Genomic DNA, 19738 nt, shown 5'->3' on the forward strand with positions numbered 1-19738 from the left:
GATACAGGGTGTTCGGGATAAATTTGACATATTTATAATTAATTATATTTTTCCGTAAGTTACATGTATTAACACACACTTCTCTTCATTTAAAAGTTTGGACCCTTCTTCATTCACATACAAGATGTCAGAAAGGATGGATAGCTGGAACCCACCTGAATCATGGAAGAGAATAACTTGTATCATGATGATTCGTGCCCGCCATCAAAATAAGGATATTACGACTGCTGCCCAATGCTCCCTGAATACAGTAAAAACAATCAGGCATGAACTAGAGACTCGCAATGGTGACTACGAGGATGTAGCAAGAAGAAAGATCCCTAGCAGACGATCTGATTGCGTTTGTACAGCAGAATTCCTCGCAAATCTGCAGGAACAGGTGTTGAAGAACCCTGGCATTGGAATTCGGGCTTTGTTCGTGGAGTTGCTAACTGTAGTCAAGCCCTGGATAACAAGGGTAGCCAATGGTAGGCCGTATGTATGGCAGCAGGATTCGGCCCCGTGCCACACCTCTGGGAAAAGTCAAAAATGGTTGTCTGAAAATTTCTACGACTTCACCAGTCCAAATGTTTGGCCTCCAAACTCCCCAGACCTTAACCCCATGGATTATTTTGTATGGGGCGCAGTTGAAAAAGACACCAATCGCACTTCCAGTAATACAAAAGCCCAGTTAATGGATAAAATTAAAACAGTTTTTGCGGCCCTTCCCAGGGAGACTGTAGCATCAGCTTGTTCGAGGTTCCGAAGCAGAATTGAAGCTGTGATCGATGCTAATGGTGGTTATTTTGAGTAAATCTTGTTGATAGTATTGTAATTAACTCTGCCTGTAATGTTTTTTTGTCAATTCATTAAATTTAATAGATACAAAGAAGATTTTCTTTTTCCTTACGAAACTGTCAAATTTATCCCGAACACCCTGTATATGCCTTGGCCTATAATTTGAAGCCACATCCTTATCACCACCTTTATCCACTGCAACAGTCTTACTTTCTTTTCACTCCTTTGAAACCTGTGCTGTTATTAAACAAGCATGCCAATGCTACTACCAATTCCCTGGAACATTCTCTTAAGATGTGTAGTGATATTTCATCAAATCCTATCACTTTATTGACATCAATGTTATTTATTTCCTCAAATACCTCATGCTCACTCACAATTAAGCATCCTCTCCAATGTCCTCTACACTTAACTTCCTCATGATTCTGCCCTGATCAGGATGAAACATTCTTATAAATTGATCACTGAATTCCTCAACAGTGTATTCTGCAGAAGTTATCATTTCCATCCATTAACATCATCGGGGCCCTTGCCAGATTAGATCGTGCTCTGAGGCAAACCATTAAAACTCGCCCCGATGGATTATAAGACAAAAATATAATAAAATCTCCAATTGCTATTTTGTTTTTATTACACAAGAAACATTAATGCAAAATGATTACATAATAATATTAATTAAATGTTTGCTCTGCGAGGATATCACACAATAAAACTGTTTATAAATTCTTCTAAATTTAAAATTTTAAGCTATGTCTGCCTCTATCGATATAGTTGCTAGACCAACCACTAATTTCTGGGTCATTGCTGTTTGCAAATAATTTATAATCAGTTTAAACTTGGAAAAACTTCTTTCTGCACTTTTTGTTAGCATAGCGACGGTGCCTACTGAAATATGGCTGAACGAGCGTCCTTATTTAGACGTGCCCTGAGGCAGGCTGCCTCTATGCTACACCCTGTTGACGGTACTGAACATCATCTTACCATGATCATTCTTCCTTCTTCTTGCGACATATTAAAAAAAACTGTAGGGTCTTTCTTTGCCTGATTTGCCAATTTCTGCTCATACTGCACTTTTGTTTCCTTTACTAGCTGAGTCACTCTTCGAGCTTGTACTTTATACTCTTCATGAAACTGATTATTAGCATTATTTGTCTTGTACTGCCTCCAAAGTATCTTCTTCTTCCAGATTTCATGCTTAAGCCCCTCATTCATCCATTTTATACCTATCTTATTCAGCCTTTTGGCCTTCAGAATACATTCAGACACTGACGCTGTTATGTGTTTCTTTGTCAGTTCCCAAGCAACATTTATTTCCTTACTGCTCAACTCCTCATTCCATGCTATAGCTCCAAGCTGTCTCCTAAGCTTGTCATAATCACCAGCTTTATAATTCCACATGTATCCTTTCCTCAGAGAAGTGTTCATATGGCTAGCCACAACCCAGGTGATCACTTTATGATCATTCACTCCAACTGGAGGAAAGTGTGAAACCCCACTCACAATTACATCCTCTGATGATCAGATCAGATCTAAAACTCTAGATCCTCACATTCCCTCCTTTACATGCTGCCTGAGATTTCATTTTCCTTATTCCCAAATGCTATTTCTTCATTCCAATCTATACTGCCATAATTAAACCCATAATAATTACCTTTTGTTTACTAATCCAAGTTTATTTATACATTTCTTCATCACCACCCTCCATATTCCCTGGCCAATAGTAACATCTTGTAAATGTCATCAGTCATTCAGTAGGGAAATTCTTTTTATAGAAATCTGTTTATACGAGGTCCGACACACAAAAAAAAACATGACTACTCTAACCTGTCACCATGAGACAAGGTTCAACTCCATCACTTTACTAATTACAAGTGGACATGTGTTCAAAAATAGATGTTTTCATGCCCTCAGTGGGAAAATGTTGCAGTGCAAGAGTGAACAGTGAGTGAAACTGAAGAAATCCATGACGAAAACTTTTCAGTTATCGACTGAGGCTTACGGTGAAAAGTGCATGTCTCGGGTACTCATTTTTGAATCCCACAAATGATTTTCGGAAGGAAAAGAAAACGTGAAAGATGATGATCACTGAGGCCTCCCACACACAACAGTTACCAATGACAACATCGGTAACTGCTGACATTAAAAAAGTGCGAGATGTGATTCGAAAAGACAGAAGGTGGGTGTTTTGAACTGTAGCTGAGAAAGTTCATTTGGGCAGGGAAAGTGCTCAATGCATTTTAATGAAGAATTGAACATGAAAAAGGTTTATGTAAAAATAGTTCCAAAAATGTTGTCAGATGAACAAAGAGAATGTTGCAAGGAACTGTGTTTGGACCTTTTGCAACACATTAAGGATGAATGAGATTTGTTGAATTTGGTAATTACTTGTGATAAAACTTGGATATTTATGTATGATCTGGAAATCATTGAACTGACTTCCCAAGTTTGGAAGTCAGATCAAGAAGCAACATCTCCAAGACCAAAAAGAGCACTCATGAGTCGTTTGAAGTTCAAGGCTATGTTGATTGTTTTCTTCGGTATTGTAATGGCAGGGTGGGTTCCCAGTGACCAGATGGTAAATCAGGAGTATTACTTTGAAGTCTTGATGAAATTGTGCAAATGCGTGAACAGGAAATGACCAGAATTCTTTAGAAACGGTTGGATTTTGCATCAAGACAATGCAGCAGTCCACAACGCTTTGTCTGTGAAGCAGTTTTTAGCTAATCACAACATCAGCATGCTTGATCACCCACCCTATTCACCAGACCTGGCTTCATGAGACTTCTTCCTCTTCCAACGATCATGTCGGTGATCAAATGAACCCAATTTTTGTCGGTAGAAGATGTGAAAGCAAAAATGACAGAGATCCTCAACAGCCTTTCAGAAAACAATGTGTAGAATTGTTTTGAATGTTGACAGCATCATACACAGCTGTGTGTCATCTCAGAAGGGAACTATTTTGAAGGAGATCATAGTTGATTTTCTCAGTTTGTTAAATAAAACGAAAATATTAGAAAAATTGGAGAAGAGGTGCTTGGTATAACATCAGGAAAGGGACCACACCTGAGGATAAGGAGACATGGTGGTGGAATGAGGAGGTGCAGTTGGAGATCAAGGAAAAGAAAGAGGCAAAGAAAAAATGGGACATGACTGGAACTAGAGCCGACAAGGAGGCATATAGATTAGCAAAGAAAAATGCAAAGAGAGCTGTGGCAAGGGCGAAAGCGAGGGCAGTTGATGAGGTTTATGAAGAACTGGAGAGAAACGGTGGTGAAGCTCAGTTGTTGAGAATAGCGAAAGCCAGAGATAAGGCCTCGAAAGACATAACATCAGTCAAACAGATAAAGGATGCCTCAGGAGTAGTATTACAAGACGAGGGCAAAATCAGAGGAAGATGGAAAGAATATTTCCGAAAACTACTAAATGAGGAGAATCCAAGAGAGAGGTGCGAGGATGGAGAGGTAAATGAGAGACTGGTGCAAGACATAAATAGAGAGGAAGTGGTTTGGGTACTGAGAAAAATGAAGAATGGAAAGGCTGTGGGAGCAGACCAGATACCTGGGGAAGTGTGGAAAAGTTTGGGCAGTGAGGACATGGATACGTTATGGGATCTGATGTGTAAAATAGCCCAACAGGAAAAGATACCAGAAGAATGGAGGAAAAGTATTCTCGTCCCAATCTACAAAGGAAGAGGAGATGTTCAAGACTGACAACTATAGAGGAATCAAGCTGATGTCACACACATTAAAAATATGGGAAAAAGTAATTGAAGCAAGGTTATGGCAGAAAACGAAAATTGGTGAGGAGCAGTTTGGATTTATGCCAGGAAGAGGGACAACGGATGCAATATTTGCGCTAAGGCAATTGATGGAGAAATATAGAGAGATGCAAGTGGATCTGCACATGGTGTTTATAGACCTGGAAAAGGCATACGACAGTGGCCAGGCAGGAGGTATGGAGGTGTATGAGGAAGAAAGGGGTGTCGGAGAAGTACATGAGGTTGGTGAAGGAGATGTATGAGGGAACAGAAACTCAGGTCAGGTCTAGTGTCGGCATGACAGAAGGGTTCCCTATTGTCGTAGGGCTACACCAAGGATCAGCTCTGAGCCCCAACCTCTCTGACCTGGTCATGGATATACTAGTGGAGGATGTCAAGAAGGAGGCACCATGGAGCATGCTGTTTGCCGATGACATTGTTCTATGCGAATCATCCTGAGAGAAGCTTGAAAATACCCTGGAAGAGTGGAGAAAGGCATTGGAGGAGAGCGGCATGAGAATTAACCGGGTGAAGACTGAATATATGTCAACAGGGCGTGACGAGGATACCGTCATATGACTCCAGGGTGAAAGGCTAATTTCAGGGAAGAAATTCAAGTACCTTGGATCGGTTGTCGAGAGGAATGGTGACCTGGATGAGGAAATACAGCACCGAATAACATGCGGTTGGATGAATTGGAGGAAGATGAGCGGGGTCCTGTGCGACAAGAGAGTGAGTTGTAAGAGGAAAGGAAAGCTCTATAAGATGGTGGTGAGTCCGGCGATGCTCCATGGTGCAGAGACGTGGCCTATAACCAAGGCACAGAAGAGGAAGATGGAGGTAGCGGAGATGCGGATGTTGAGATGGATGAGTGGTGTGACAAAGAAGGACAGGATAAGGAATGACTACATCAGAGGGACGGTTAAGGTGGGACCAATTGGCAAGAAGATACAAGAAAGTAGGCTGAGGTGGTTTGGACATGTTGAGAGGAAGGGTGAGGAGTATGTTGGTAAACGAGTGGAGTATATGGAGGTGGAGGGAAGGAGGAAAAGAGGCAGGCCCAAGCTCAGGTGGAGGGATAAGATGACAGAGGATCTTAGGGAGAAAGGATGGAGTCTGAAGGATGCACTGGACTGGAGAACTTGGAAGAGGAAGGTTAAAGATTGGTGCGCCGACCCCGTTTAACATGGGATAAGGCAGAGTGAAAGAAGAAGAAGTTAAATAAAAAGAGATACTGGCGTAGTCTCGTTTTTTCTGTGTCAGACCTTGTGTGTGTGTATCCACACGCCCAATTGTAGAAGGTATCAATTCTTCTACGTACAATCTTTTAAAATATCTTGCCAAATACCTAAAAAGTTTTTCAGGCAAGTCACCATCCTTTATCAAGAACACTACAGAATTTGTTACATACATCAAGGATATTACAGTTAATGAAGATGATATCATGGCTAGCTTGGACATAACTTCTTTGTTCACTAATATCCCAGCAGATGAAGTCCTAACATTTCTCAAGGATAAGTTATCCAAAAAAATGTTAGCCTTGCTTATACATTTCATCAGGTCTGGTTACTTCAAATTTCAAGATAATATATACAAACAAAATCATGGACTGGCTATTGGTAATCCTTTATCCCCTGTACTTGCAAATATTTACTTAGAGGATTTTGAAACCAAGGCTATCTCTTCCTTTATTTTAACACCTAAAGTTTGGAAATGTTATGTGGATGATACCTTCATTGTTTGGAGCCATGGACATGAATCCTTTATGGTTTTCCTCAAACATCTCAATAGCCGACATCAAAGTATTAAGTTTACTACCGAGCTTGAAACGGATAATTCCTTGCCTTTTCTTGATGTCAAACTGACTCGCTCTTCTGGTAAATTCAAAATATCGATATATAGAAAGCCCTCACATACCAACAGATATCTGCACAGTCAGTCCTATCATTTCCCTCCTCATAAGCTTGGAATAATTTCCACATTGGGACATAGAGCCCGTTCTCTTCTTGATGACCCAAATGAACTTCTTACAGAAATAAACCATCTGAAAACTTCTTTCGAAGTTAATGGATAGTCCAAGAAAATCATTGAAAAATTCCTTCTTAATCCTCCTAGACATCACTCAGAAGAAACAAATAAATTCAAAGGCAATATATCTATTCCTTACATAAGTACTGTTTCACATAAATTAGCAAAAGTTCTAAGAAAATACAATATCAGAACATTGTTCACTCCACTTCCAAAGATCCGTTTCTTAATTAGCCACCCAAAACCTTGTCATCATCATCAACTCAAATACCCTGGTGTATATAAAATATTGTGTGATTGTGATATTCCTTATTTTGGGCAGACAGACAAATCTGTTGAATTGCGTATGGAAGAACACATGAGGGACATTACTTACAAGAGACAGCGAGCGAGTGCATTATCAAGTCATATCCTTTTCTTGGCTAATCCTAATGATGAAAACCAAAGTCACAAAGTCTGCTGGGAAAAATCTACTAACATCTTCCATTGCAGTGATGAACTAGAGAGAAAAATCGTGGAATCTAGAGAAATCATCTTCAATCCTGTTAATCTAAATAACAACTTGAGCTACAACCTCCCAGATAGTCATTCAGCTGTAATCATGTACTGGCGTTCACGTGAGGCTGCAAGCACGTGCTCTCCCAACAATGCAACAAACGAAAGAACAGCTTCAAATACAACTACAACGTTTTCATGCTAATTATGTATAGAGACTGTCTATGTTGTTGTTCATAGTCTTTTAACCTTCAATGTTTAGTGTTTTTTCTTTCTTTTATAATGTCACCTGAAGAAGGCTGTTACAGGCCGAAACTAGTAGTGTTTTTATGTTAAAACCTTTTTACTTAAATCTTGGTTCTAGTCACTATGTATGTTAACCGAGTTAATGATCATTCTGTCATATATATATATACATACACACCATTTATTTATGAAAAGAAAAAAAAGAAGTTTTGACTTGATTATAATTTAATTCTTATTACAATTCTGTTACATTATAGCATATATCCTGTTTTTGATTTGCACTGTTTCAACTAGAAAAGGGATATTAATATATTTTTTTTTACCTTTTGATTTGGCATATGCACTTTTATACTGAGCAAACCATACTGATTTTTGCAATCTTCCAGGAACTGTTTTGCACAACTCAAAAGCTAATAAAACTTGAAAAAGTAGAAATGGGCGGAATCAGAGGTCACAGCCTTACTATCGAACTTAATAAAATCTATGAAGAATTTTTTAAAGAATACGGAGCCTTTTTAAATTGCTCTTATAATGTTTTAGATCCTGACAGTGAAGTATGTATTTGGATTTTTTAATTTACTCAAAATATACAGTTGTCTAATATAATAATAACTTTGTTTATAATGCTACTGAAGGACCTAATATAGTACTTGCATATATCATCATTAATGTTGCATTCAGTTCACTAGAATAGTCAATTGGCATTTCATAATATAATTTTATCTAAGTGTCACTGAACTTTCAAATGCACAATTCTTGAATTTTTTGAAGTGAAGTATTTCTTAAACAGAATAAATATAATTTCATTAATTGTGTTACACTTAATGTTTTGTCACCTGTATTTATGATTTCTGTGGAATAGCAGCAGAGAAAATAAGCTATGCCATTGGCAAGTACAATAAGAATGTTAAGTTTAATAAACTGTTGTTCTAAATATAGGTAGATTAGTGTGTTGCCACTTGATAATTACAGTAATCTCTCAATTACCTGAAAAATAACGTATCTCAGGAGTGGATGGTTAAAGTATTAGAAAAATTGGTATGGTAAACTTTAGGAATGGGTGGATAGGAATATGAAACTATGGTAGGCAATATAGCTTTGTAAAAATTAGGTCCTGCCTTAGTAGTTTATTCACATTTTATAATAAAGTGACAGCAGAATTGGATAAAGAAAATGGCTCCACCATGATTTGGTGAAATCATTTCCAAAAGTATTTGTCAAATATTTTGGCTAAATACCTTTTGCAAAGGTATTTTGTCATATAACTGAAATAGATAACAGGCAAAGGACATTGTAAAAGTATTTGACAGAATACTGAAAATTTACTTCAGCATAAGTTGGAACAAATGTTCCGTATTTTTAGCCATCCACTATCTATATTGATAGCATGGGTAGTGGATGGCTGACTGACGGATGTCAGAGAGTGGTATATCTAAGAGAACAAGGGTGACTAGTAGAGTGTCGCATGGCTCTCTACTAGGGTCACTACATTTGTATATTTATGATATTTGGAATGATTTAAGTGTGGATATTCAGTTATTTACTGATGATTCAAAACTGTGGAGGACAATAGTTGAGACAGACATCCTTCAGGATGATTTAAATAAATTGGTAGTATGGGAAAATAGTGGTTGTCAATTTAAATTTGCAAAATGTAAGGTTATGCACTTCAGGGTTAACAGATTACATACTGTATATTATAAGGAGGTATTGGAATGCAAGAAATCGATGAGGCTAGGGATTTGAATGTGATGGTGGACAAAGATATGAAGTTTTCAGATAACGTATTGCAAAAGTTGGCATAACTCAAAAGAATACTTAGATGTGAAGGATAATTGACAAGTATAGATAGGCAGGTTATTATCCCTCTTTATAAGGCTATGGTTTGGCCACATCTTGACTGGTGTGCAGATTTGGTCACCAAGATTTCTTGGGAATCGGGAAGTGGTGAAGAGGATACAAAGAAGAGGGATCAAGGTGATCTGTGAAATGCTCCCTATAAGGACAGAGTGAAGGTGTGTGGATTGCAATGTTTAGTTGACAAGTGGAAAAGAGAGGACATGATAGAAGTTACTAAAGGGAGTTAAACATAAAGAGCCAATAGGCTTCATTTCGGCGATGCAACATTATTTTAAATTAAGAGGATATTAAATCCCACATTGTTTCAAAACCGAATAAGAAACTCAAAGATCGGAATCAAAGAGTTTCATGCCGAATATAGTAAACTATAAAAGTATTGGCAACTACTAGCGTAAGCTAAAGTACGTAGTACATAGTATGTAGTACAAACTAGGACAACTCGTATCAAAGGTGGGTAAAGCTCTGGTCACTATTCTTAGTATTTCCCATAATGTAAAACACATCTCCTAGGAGTTGTATGATGTTATACATTATGGTGGGAGGTCGAAACCCAGACCGGTTTCGACCTTTATTGAGGCCTCATCAGTGAGTAGCTAGACCAAATTAATACCAAGAGTATAGCGAAAAGAACTTATATACTTTGCTATACGAGTTGTCAAAAAGATGCACCCATTAAATTACTTAAACATAATGAGCCAATAGGCTTCATTTTAGCACTGTAACATTATTTTATTTTAATATTATTATTATGTTTAAGTAATTTAATGGGTGCAGCTTTTTGACAACTCATATAGCAAAGTATATAAGCTCTTTTCGCTATACCCTTGGTATTAATTTGGTCTAGCTACTCACTGATGAGACCTCAATAAAGGTCGAAACCGGTCTGGGTAGTGACCTTCCACCATAATGTATAACATCATACGTCTCCTAGGAGATGTGTTTTACATTATGGGGAAATACTAAGAATAGTGACCAGAACTTTACTCACCTGTGATACGAGTTGCCCTAGTTTGTACTATGTACTACGTGCTTTAGCATATGCTAGTAGTCGCCGATACTTTTATAGTTTACTATATTCAGCATGAAACTCTTTGATTCCGATCTTTGAGTTTCTTATTCGGTTTTGAAACAATGTAGGATTTGATGTCCCCTTAATTTAAAATAATATTCTCTTCTTCTTCTTCTCTCTTCCATCATCTATGCGGATGATGATGAGGCTGAATGAACTCTTTCCACTTCTGTCTGTCCTGGGAGATTCCGAACAATTCTGTCCAGTTTGGTGTCGCTTGTTGTGATTTGGTTTTCAGGTCCTCTTTTATTTTGTTAGATTATTTTGTTAATATTATTTCCTTTAATTCCCAATGTTCTTCGATGTTTATATTCTGTTTTGGTAGTTCCTTCAGGTTTTTATCTAGTTCTAGTTGATATTTTCTTAGGATATTGCTGTCTTGTAGTTTTTTTACATTAAGTCTCCTTTTGACTCTAAAAGTGCTTCCAGATTTTAACTTTATTCTTAGGTTTGCTAATACCTAAGAATATCTTATGGTCTGATCCACAATCTGCAGTTTAAGATACTTGATTTCCATCTTTGGTTTACAATAATATAGTCTATCATATTCTTGGTTTGTCTGTCTGGTGATATCCATGTCCATTTTCTTTGGGGTTTTGGATGTTTAAAGAGAGTTTTGGTTATTGTTGGTCTATTATTTGAGCAGAAATTTAGCTGTCTTTTGCCACGTTCATTGCTTTCTCCATACCCGAACTTCCCAATTAGTCTTGGCCCCCATTACAATTAGGAGATCTTGACTTGATGTTTGCTGTACTGCTTTTTGCAAATCTATATAGAACTCCTCAATATCTTCTTCTGATGAAGTCGAAGTTGGTGAGTATACTTGAATAATAGAGCGAGCACTTTGCAAGAGTATATCATCCAGTTGGTGACATTGAAAAAATGAAGGAAACATTAGTTTATATGCGAATTGTGATGAATGAAGTGGAGGTGAATAGTCTATTACAGAACCTTAATGTGAATACGTCTGTGGGATTGGATGGTATACCGGCAAGGGTCTTACGTGAAGCGGTTAAAGAATTATCAGTGCCCTTGACCATGTTGTTTAATCTGAGTCTCGGGTCATGTTTAGTCACGAAGGTGTAGAAAGAAGGGGAAAATAGTTCCACTGCATAAAGGAGGATCCAAGACTACTGTTGCAAATTACTGACTGATCAGCATATCAGGAGTCGTTGTCAAGGTCTTGGAGAAAGTAGTCAAGGGAAAAATACAGGAATGGATTGATGAAAATGAGATACTGTATGGGGGACAGCATGGCATTGTGAAGGGTAGATCATGCCTCAGTAACTTGCACTAATTTTATAACACAGTGATGCCTGAACTGGATAAGGGTAATGGGTTTACAGTGATACTGCTGTACCTGGCTAAGGCATTTGACAGGATACCGCATGGAATTCTAATCCGTAAACTACAACATATGGGAATGGATATAGGATTGGTGAGATGAATAGGTGGGTGGTTGATGGAGAGATATCAGAGAGTAGTTTATTCAGGAGTAGAGTCCAAAAGATGGTCTGTGACTAGTAGTGTGCTGCAGAGTTCTGTTCTTGGACCACTGCTGTTTAATTTGTTCATTAACGATATAGAGAAGTATTTAAGAGGAACGGTTCATTTGTTTGCTGATGATGCAAAGTTAGGTAGGGCAATAGTGAATGCAGAAGATGTCAAAATCTTGCAGGAAGACTTGGATAGATTGGAGTGCTAGGCTAAGGAGAATGGATGTCAATTTAATGTGACAAAATGTAAGGTTATGCTTTTTGGGGTGAAAAGATTAGCAGCAGTATACCACATTGGTGGAACTACTCCAGGAGATTGATGAGACCAGGGACTTGGGAGTGTTGGTGGATAGGGAGATGAAGTTTAGGGGGCACATTGCAAAAGGGGCTAAATCAGCTCATCAACTCACTTGGTTGTTGATAAATACTTTGAGGAGCAGAGACAAGCAAGTTATTGTACCTCTGTACTGAGCCTTGATAAGACCTCATCTCGACTACGAAACCTAGGTGTCCAGATTTGGTCACCTAGGTTTCTTCTTGATGGGGAGGAGGTTGAGAGGATCCAGAGGTGACTGAACAAGATGACAGCAGGTCTATGGACTGAACCTTATAAGAACAGGTTGAAGATTTGTGGGTTGCAGAAATTAGTTGATAGGCTGAAAAGGGGAGATATGATTGAGGCATTCAAATTGCTAAAGGGTTTCTATAGGATTAATTCAGAGGATATTTTTGAGATCAGGACTGGTGGTGGGAGAAGTAGGGGACACCTATGGAAGCTGGGCAAGTGTGTGGTTAGCAAGGGTGTTAGAGCTGAGTTCTTTACATTTAGAATGGTAAATGAGTGGAATAAGCTGCCAGAGTCTGTTGTGGGTGCTATGACGGTGAGTGAGTTCAAGGCAAGGTATGATAGATACTGTGAGAATGTCATATAGTTGTGTGGACATGATATTTAGGGCCTCCCTTGATGAGTCTAAGGACTCCCTGGAGGCACCCGTAATAATAATAATAATAGTTAGTGATCCGATTGATGTTTTAAATCTTGCTTTAATTATCCTAGGTGAGATAGGATTATAGGGCTACTCCTTCTTGGTGTTTGTTGTCCTCCCTGCCTGAAGTTAAGATTTTGTACTGTCCATGGTGGAATTCTCCTTTTCCAGTCCATCTGTTTTCGCAGAGTCCAAGCACTTCCCATCGGTAGTTGTCTAATTCATGCAATAGTATTTCCAATGCTCCTTCCTGGTGAAAAGTTCGTACATTCCATGTTCCTATGCTTGTTATGTTTTCCTGTCTATTAGGTGATGTTTTGTTTCAATAGCATATTTTTCGCCTTCACTATCTTGGTTCCCTAATAGTGGGTGCGACCATTGTTTGACCGGGCGACTGTCGAGCCGGCATCTGTCTTTAGGTTGGTTAAAGTTCATTCGGTTTCAATTGTTAAGTTTTCATCAAGTGTCAACCACCACTCCTTGACCTGAATTCATCTGCTTTTTTTATAGATAGTGGAAACTACAGTTTGAGAGTAAAGAGTCACCCCCTCACCCTCTAGTTACTCTAATAGTACTGGGGGGGTGGGGGAGTGGAAGGAGTAAGAAGTAGGAGAGAGTAGAGGGAAAGAAGAGTTTAAGACCAGTCTCCAGATATGATATACCAAGTGTATATTGTATGAAGTGAGATTTGCCATGCCCATACTCACCAATGTGAGCCCTGAGAAAAATAATGTTACATCGCCGAAATGAAGCCTATTGGCTCTTTATGTTTAAGTAATTTAATGGGCGTGCCTTTTTGACAACTCGTATAGCAAAGTATATAAGTTCTTTTCGCTATACCCTTGGTATTAATTTGGTCTAGCTGCTCACTGATGAGACCTCAATAAAGGTCGAAACCGGTTTGGGTAGTGACCTCCCACCATAATGTATAACATCATACATCTCCTAGGAGATGTGTTTTACATTATGGGAAATACTAAGAATAGTGACCAGAGCTTTACTCATCTTTGATACGAGTTGCCCTAGTTTGTACTACATACTATGTACTAAGTGCTTTAGCTTACGCTAGTAGTCGCTGATACTTTTATAGTTTACTATATTCGGCATGAAACTCTTTGATTCCAATCTTTGAGTTTCTTATTTGGTTTTGAAACAATGTGGGATTTAATATCCCCTTAATTTAAATTAATGTTACTAAAGGGATTTTATAGGATTAGCACAAAAGTAAATTTTCAGTACATTGAGGAGTAGGGGGGGGGACAAGGGGGCCATCCCTGGAAGTTGTTAATTTGGGTGCATGTGGATTGGGTCTTTTTCTTTAAGAGTGGTGAATAATGGAATGGATTGCTAGAGGTAGTTGTGAGTACCCTGATATTGAATTAGTTTATGGAGAAGTATGATAGATATTGTGTGAAAATTGGTAGCGCTGGTCTCTCACGATCATTCTTCAGACTCTATGGAAATACCCATATAATAATGTTTCCTATAACAATTTAAGGATTGATTATTATTATTGTTATTATTATTAAGAGAGAGATCTCCAGAAAGTTGTGGACTCATTGAGGGAGGCCACATATCACCTGCAACAGCTGCCATACTTACAACTTCTGTCCAAAAAGAAATCGAACTTTTGATAGAAAATAAAACAAATAAAACAGGCCAATTATCATTATTCAGATCATTTATTTCAATTAATATACTCTCCAACAGCTTCGATGCAGCATTTGGCATGGTCAATTAATTCGTTAAATGAATTTTTTTTATCGGTTTTTGGGATACTGTTGAGGGTCGTGGTTGCTGCCGCTTGAACATTTTCAGTGGTGTCGTAACCTTTTCTTTTCATTGGTAAATGAAGTTGGGGGAAAGAGAAAGACGTCACAGGGTTGTAAATTAGGTGAATACGGCGAGTGATCCAATATACAACTTGATTTTTGTTCAAAAACTGTCTCACAATGTTCGAACGATGAGATGGTTCATTATCTTGCAAAAGTGACCATTGCCTGCTTACGATATTCATGCTGTATGCGATGAATTATCGCTATCAATCGCTTCAAAACTTCGAGATAAAATTCACCATTGACCGTTTGGCCAGGCGGAATGAATTCTTTGTGGATAATGCCCTTGGAATTGTAGAAACAAATCAGCATTGTCTTTACTTTTGACTTCCCCCAGCGACTTTTTTTCGGATGCCTCTCTTTTGGTGGTCTTCGCTCAGCACTCTGGCACTTTTTTTTGTTTACGGTTTATCACCAGCAATGATCGTTCCAAGGAAGTTTGAGTCCTTACTAGCAGTTTTAATGAGGTCCTTTCAGTGTTCAGTTCGATACATTTTTTTGGTTGTCCTTGTAGGGAACAAATCGTGAATTCAATTTACAGAGGCCAAACTCTCGGTCAAAATGTTGTGCACAGGTGATTTTGGAATCCTCAATTCAACTTCAATTGATTTCGGGTTTTCTTTGATGAAATCATGCACTTTTTGGATGTTAACTTCGCTCAGTCCAGTTTTTGAATGGCTAGGCTTTTCGTCGTCCTTAAACGTCTAATGACCACTTTGAAATCGCTTAAACCACTTGTAAACTTGAGTACTGGATAAGCATTCATCACCATATGCTTTTCTGAAGCATTTAATGCGTTTCAGTAAAACTTGTACCAAGTTTAACACAAAAGTCAATTGCAGCTCTCCGTTTGAAACTCATTTTTCGATTGTTCGTCAAAACACAGTCTCCCTTGGCACTATAGCTCAGCTTCTAATGAAAAAAATGTCATAAACAGTTGACACAACACTAATGATGGTTGCCACTTTCGACAACAAAAAGATACAACAGGTGGCACCACTAGTCTCTTCTATTTTCAAAAAATTCAGTTTCTTTTTGGACAGAGAGTGTATTCTTGAATTCATTCACACTATTTGCACACACATCCAATTACACATCACTCTATGAGAGAAAAATCTTGCTCTCACCTCCTTATTGATGGCATTCATTCTCAACTTCCAAGGATGCTCTCTTTCTCATCCTTTCCTCTTCATAAAATGAAAAATTTCATATACTGAAATCCTGTATTGCCCTTTCAGAAGTTTGAAAGTCTCAATTATATCATCCCTCGCTCTCATATTTGCTTGTGTCTGTAAGTATACAAATTCTCAATCTGTCTTCATAATCAGTATGCCACAATTGTTATATAATTTTTAACGCTCTCCTTTGCACTCTCTGCACTGTATAAGAATCACCATAGAAACCAAGACACCTGACCTGCACACAACACTCCAAGTGAGGTCTTGTCAAAGCCATCTTCAACTTCTTACTAGAACTCTGAGATTCCTAGCCTGATCAGTTTCTTCTAGTTTAAAAAAGCAGAATGACTTCTTTAAATGTTAAGATGGATGGCATGCATTTATTTCAGCATTACAGTTATTCTCTGAGTTGTATTTACAATTTTTGCTATATGACCATTGAACTTCAACTTCTTGTCTACTAGAACTCTGAGATTCCTAGCCTGATCAGTTTCTTCTAGTTTAATCCCATCAATATAGTATGACATTGGATATCTAATCACACCAAAGCACATGACTTTACATTTACTAACATTGAACTGATAGCTGTTTTCACATGCCTGCAATTCCAGCCTGTTCAGATCATTCTGCAAGTACTCTGTATCAATTGCATTCCTGATTATCTGCCTATCTTTACATCATCGTCAAATAGATACCGCCACCTGTTAAATCCTTCCCAATGTCATTAATGTAGAGATTGAATAACAACAAACCAAGGACTGATCTCTGCGATACACCACAGTTATCTTAAATCTTGCAGACTGACATTCTCCATATAGCACTATTTTGATATCTATTAGTCAGCCATCTTCTATCCATTACAATATTTTATAATCAAATCCCATATTTTACAATTTATGCAACAGTCTTCCATTGTGTATTCTGTGTTTCAATAAATAAATAAAAATTTATTTATTGAACTTCATACTGAGAGTGCAGACATAATAAATAACGGAAAAACTCACGTAGAAATATTATTTAATAGTATAATTTTCGCCTGTGTGTCACAGGCATCTTCAGTACAATTAAGCACAAAATTAAACACTAACTGACAATTCCAAAAAGCGCCACCTAAGTAGCTGGTGTAAGATAACTAAAAAGGTCAATAACTTTCCTAAAAAAAAAAAAAAAAAAAAAAAAAAATTTAATACAATAAAAAGTTAGGAAAGATTAGCTGATTTGTAAAGTACTATCTCCCATAAAGGGGATAGACGTAAGCCGTCGGATCTGTTTAAGTTAGGAGAATGAAGTAGAGTTTCCATGCTTCTTTATAAAGGCGTTCCATGAGAAACTGACTTTTGTGAAGAACTCTTGTCTTTCTCCAATGAACTCTGTGTCTAGTGAAGATGGCATGTTCTGCAAGTCCAGACTTTTCAGGTTTAAAGTATTCAATATAAGATTGGTGTTCTTCTAGCCGAATGGAGGCAGATCTTCCCGTTTGTCCGAAATAACATAATCCACAAGAGCACGGAATCTGGTAGACACCTGGATGATTAAGATGTGGAAGCTTGTCCTTTGGAGAAGCGAGAAAGGTGGAGATTTTTCTAAACGGTTGAAAGGCAACAAAAATATTCACTGGTTTTAAAATTTTTGCTATACATTCACTGATGCCTTGTATATAAGGGATGGTAATGCGCATTATTTCCTCTGTGTTTGAAGAGGGAGACATATTAAATCTACTCAAAGTTCTTTTAATGAAGCAATTCTTATAGCCATTAGATAGAAAGGAAGAAGTTATATATCGTATTTCTTTCTGTAAAAGATCGTTTGTAGAACAAAAGGAGTGGGCCCGATGAACCAGTGTTTTAATAGTTCCTGCCTTTTGACTGGGAGGGTGATGAGATTCCGCATGGATATAATGGCCTGTATGAGTCTTCTTTCTATAAACTGAGAAATGTAGGTTACCATCTGGTTGGCGAAGAATTAGAAGATCTTAGAAGAATTAGAAGAATTAGAGAATCAGTTTATAGAAAGAAGACTCATACAGGCCATTATATCCATGCGGAATCTCATCACCCTCCCAGTCAAAAGGCAGGAACTATTAAAACACTGGTTCATCGGGCCCACTCCTTTTGTTCTACAGACGATCTTTTACAGAAAGAAATACGATATATAACTTCTTCCTTTCTATCTAATGGCTATAAGAATTGCTTCATTAAAAGAACTTTGAGTAGATTTAATATGTCTCCCTCTTCAAACACAGAGGAAATAACACGCATTACCATCCCTTATATACAAGGCATCAGTGAACGTATAGCAAAAATTTTAAAACCACTGAATATTTTTGTTGCCTTTCGACCGTTTAGAAAAATCTCCACCTTTCTCGCTTTTCCAAAGGACAAGCTTCCACATCTTAATCATCCAGGTGTCTACCAGATTCCGTGCTCTTGTGGATTATGTTATTTCGGACAAACGGGAAGATCTGCCTCCATTCGGCTAGAAGAACACCAATCTTATATTGAATACTTTAAACCTGAAAAGTCTGGACTTGCAGAACATGCCATCTTCACTAGACACAGAGTTCATTGGAGAAAGACAAGAGTTCTTCACAAAAGTCAGTTTCTCATGGAACGCCTTTATAAAGAAGCATGTGAAACTCTACTTCATTCTCCTAACTTAAACAGATCCGACGGCTTACGTCTATCCCCTTTATGGGAGATAGTACTTTACAAATCAGCTAATCTTTCCTAACTTTTTATTGTATTAAATTTTTTTTTTTTTTTTTTTAGGAAAGTTATTGACCTTTTTAGTTATCTTACACCAGCTACTTAGGTGGCGCTTTTTGGAATTGTCAGTTAGTGTTTAATTTTGTGCTTAATTGTACTGAAGATGCCTGTGACACACAGGCGAAAATTATACTATTAAATAATATTTCTACGTGAGTTTTTCCGTTATTTATTATGTATAGTTATGTCTACTCACGGTTTACCTCTTTTAAAACTTGTTAGTATTACACTTACAAATCTAACTAGGCCGAAGCCTTTACAAGAGATCACCTGATTCCAGCACAAGGCATCTTAATGGTCATATGCTGATGGTAGCACCAAGCCACCATTATGCCTTGCAGAGCACACAGAGACAAAATTTTAAAGTCTCCATATGACAGTCCTAACAAAGAGAGGTCTTTATAACTAGCAGAACACCAAACCCTGCAAAAAGAAATAGTAGCACTGGCAAAGTGAGGAGTTGCTCCAAACTTCTCTTGTATTAGTCTTACAAGGTCTTGATTCTGCTTGTAGTATTGCACCTTGTTAAGATGACTAGAGGTGAGTGGGCACCCAGTACCCACTACCTGGGCATCAATAACCCATACTTCTTTTTCTTTCTTTATTATCAAATCTGGTTTCCTTAACCCTACCTCTGTATGGAAGTGAGCTTCTTTCTCCCAACCTTTATTTCTTTAATGGTTATTAAATATGTATACCATGGCATCATGCCTCCGTATACACAGATTCCATGTGTTCTAAAGCAACACAGAGAGATGTGAGATAGAGTTTCACTGTAGCAGCAGCAGCCTGCCGTACAATTAATATCATCTCGAATCCAACGAGCTGTATGGGCCCTCGTAGGCAGGGTATTAATTTTACTCCTAATAATATTCTGGTAGTAATCTGGTACCATCCCTAATCCACTGATGTTGAGGGGGCACCTTGTAAGATTCACAAAGAGAAGTGCCATTGATAGAGCCATGAAGTAGAGATGCCCATCTCTTATGCTCTGCCAATGCTGTCACTATCTGGGAGCCCTGGTACTGGGTCCAAACCCCCCCCCCCCATCCCTAGTGTATCTGTAATCATCTTGAATAGTAGAACTATGGTAAGCCTCTCTGCAGATGGGCAAGGAGAAAGCTTTAAGCTTTGCTAACCAGATGCAACACAGTCGTGGAATCAACCAGTGGAAAGATGGAATACTGAGCCCTCAATCCTTCACTTTAGCATGAAAATATGCCACTAGGGTGTCAGGAGGTAGATG

At 38.0% G+C, this 19738-nt stretch overlaps 1 protein-coding gene across 1 annotated transcript in view; it reads left to right on the top strand.

Moving 5' to 3' along the window:
• The window catches only part of Dhc93AB (Dynein heavy chain at 93AB), a 1274973-nt gene that overhangs the window by 125717 nt on the left and 1129518 nt on the right, over positions 1–19738 (top strand). The window contains exon 8 of the mRNA XM_090403805.1: positions 7690–7857. Within this exon, the coding sequence (XP_090259931.1) occupies positions 7690–7857 (168 nt within the window). The remainder of the gene's footprint in view (positions 1–7689; positions 7858–19738) is intronic.

Source organism: Typopeltis vanoorti, chromosome 1, assembly GCF_054136105.1.
Source record: "Typopeltis vanoorti isolate ZY-2024b chromosome 1, IOZ_Tvanoo_1.0, whole genome shotgun sequence".
Classification (NCBI taxonomy): Eukaryota; Metazoa; Arthropoda; class Arachnida; order Uropygi; family Thelyphonidae; genus Typopeltis; species Typopeltis vanoorti.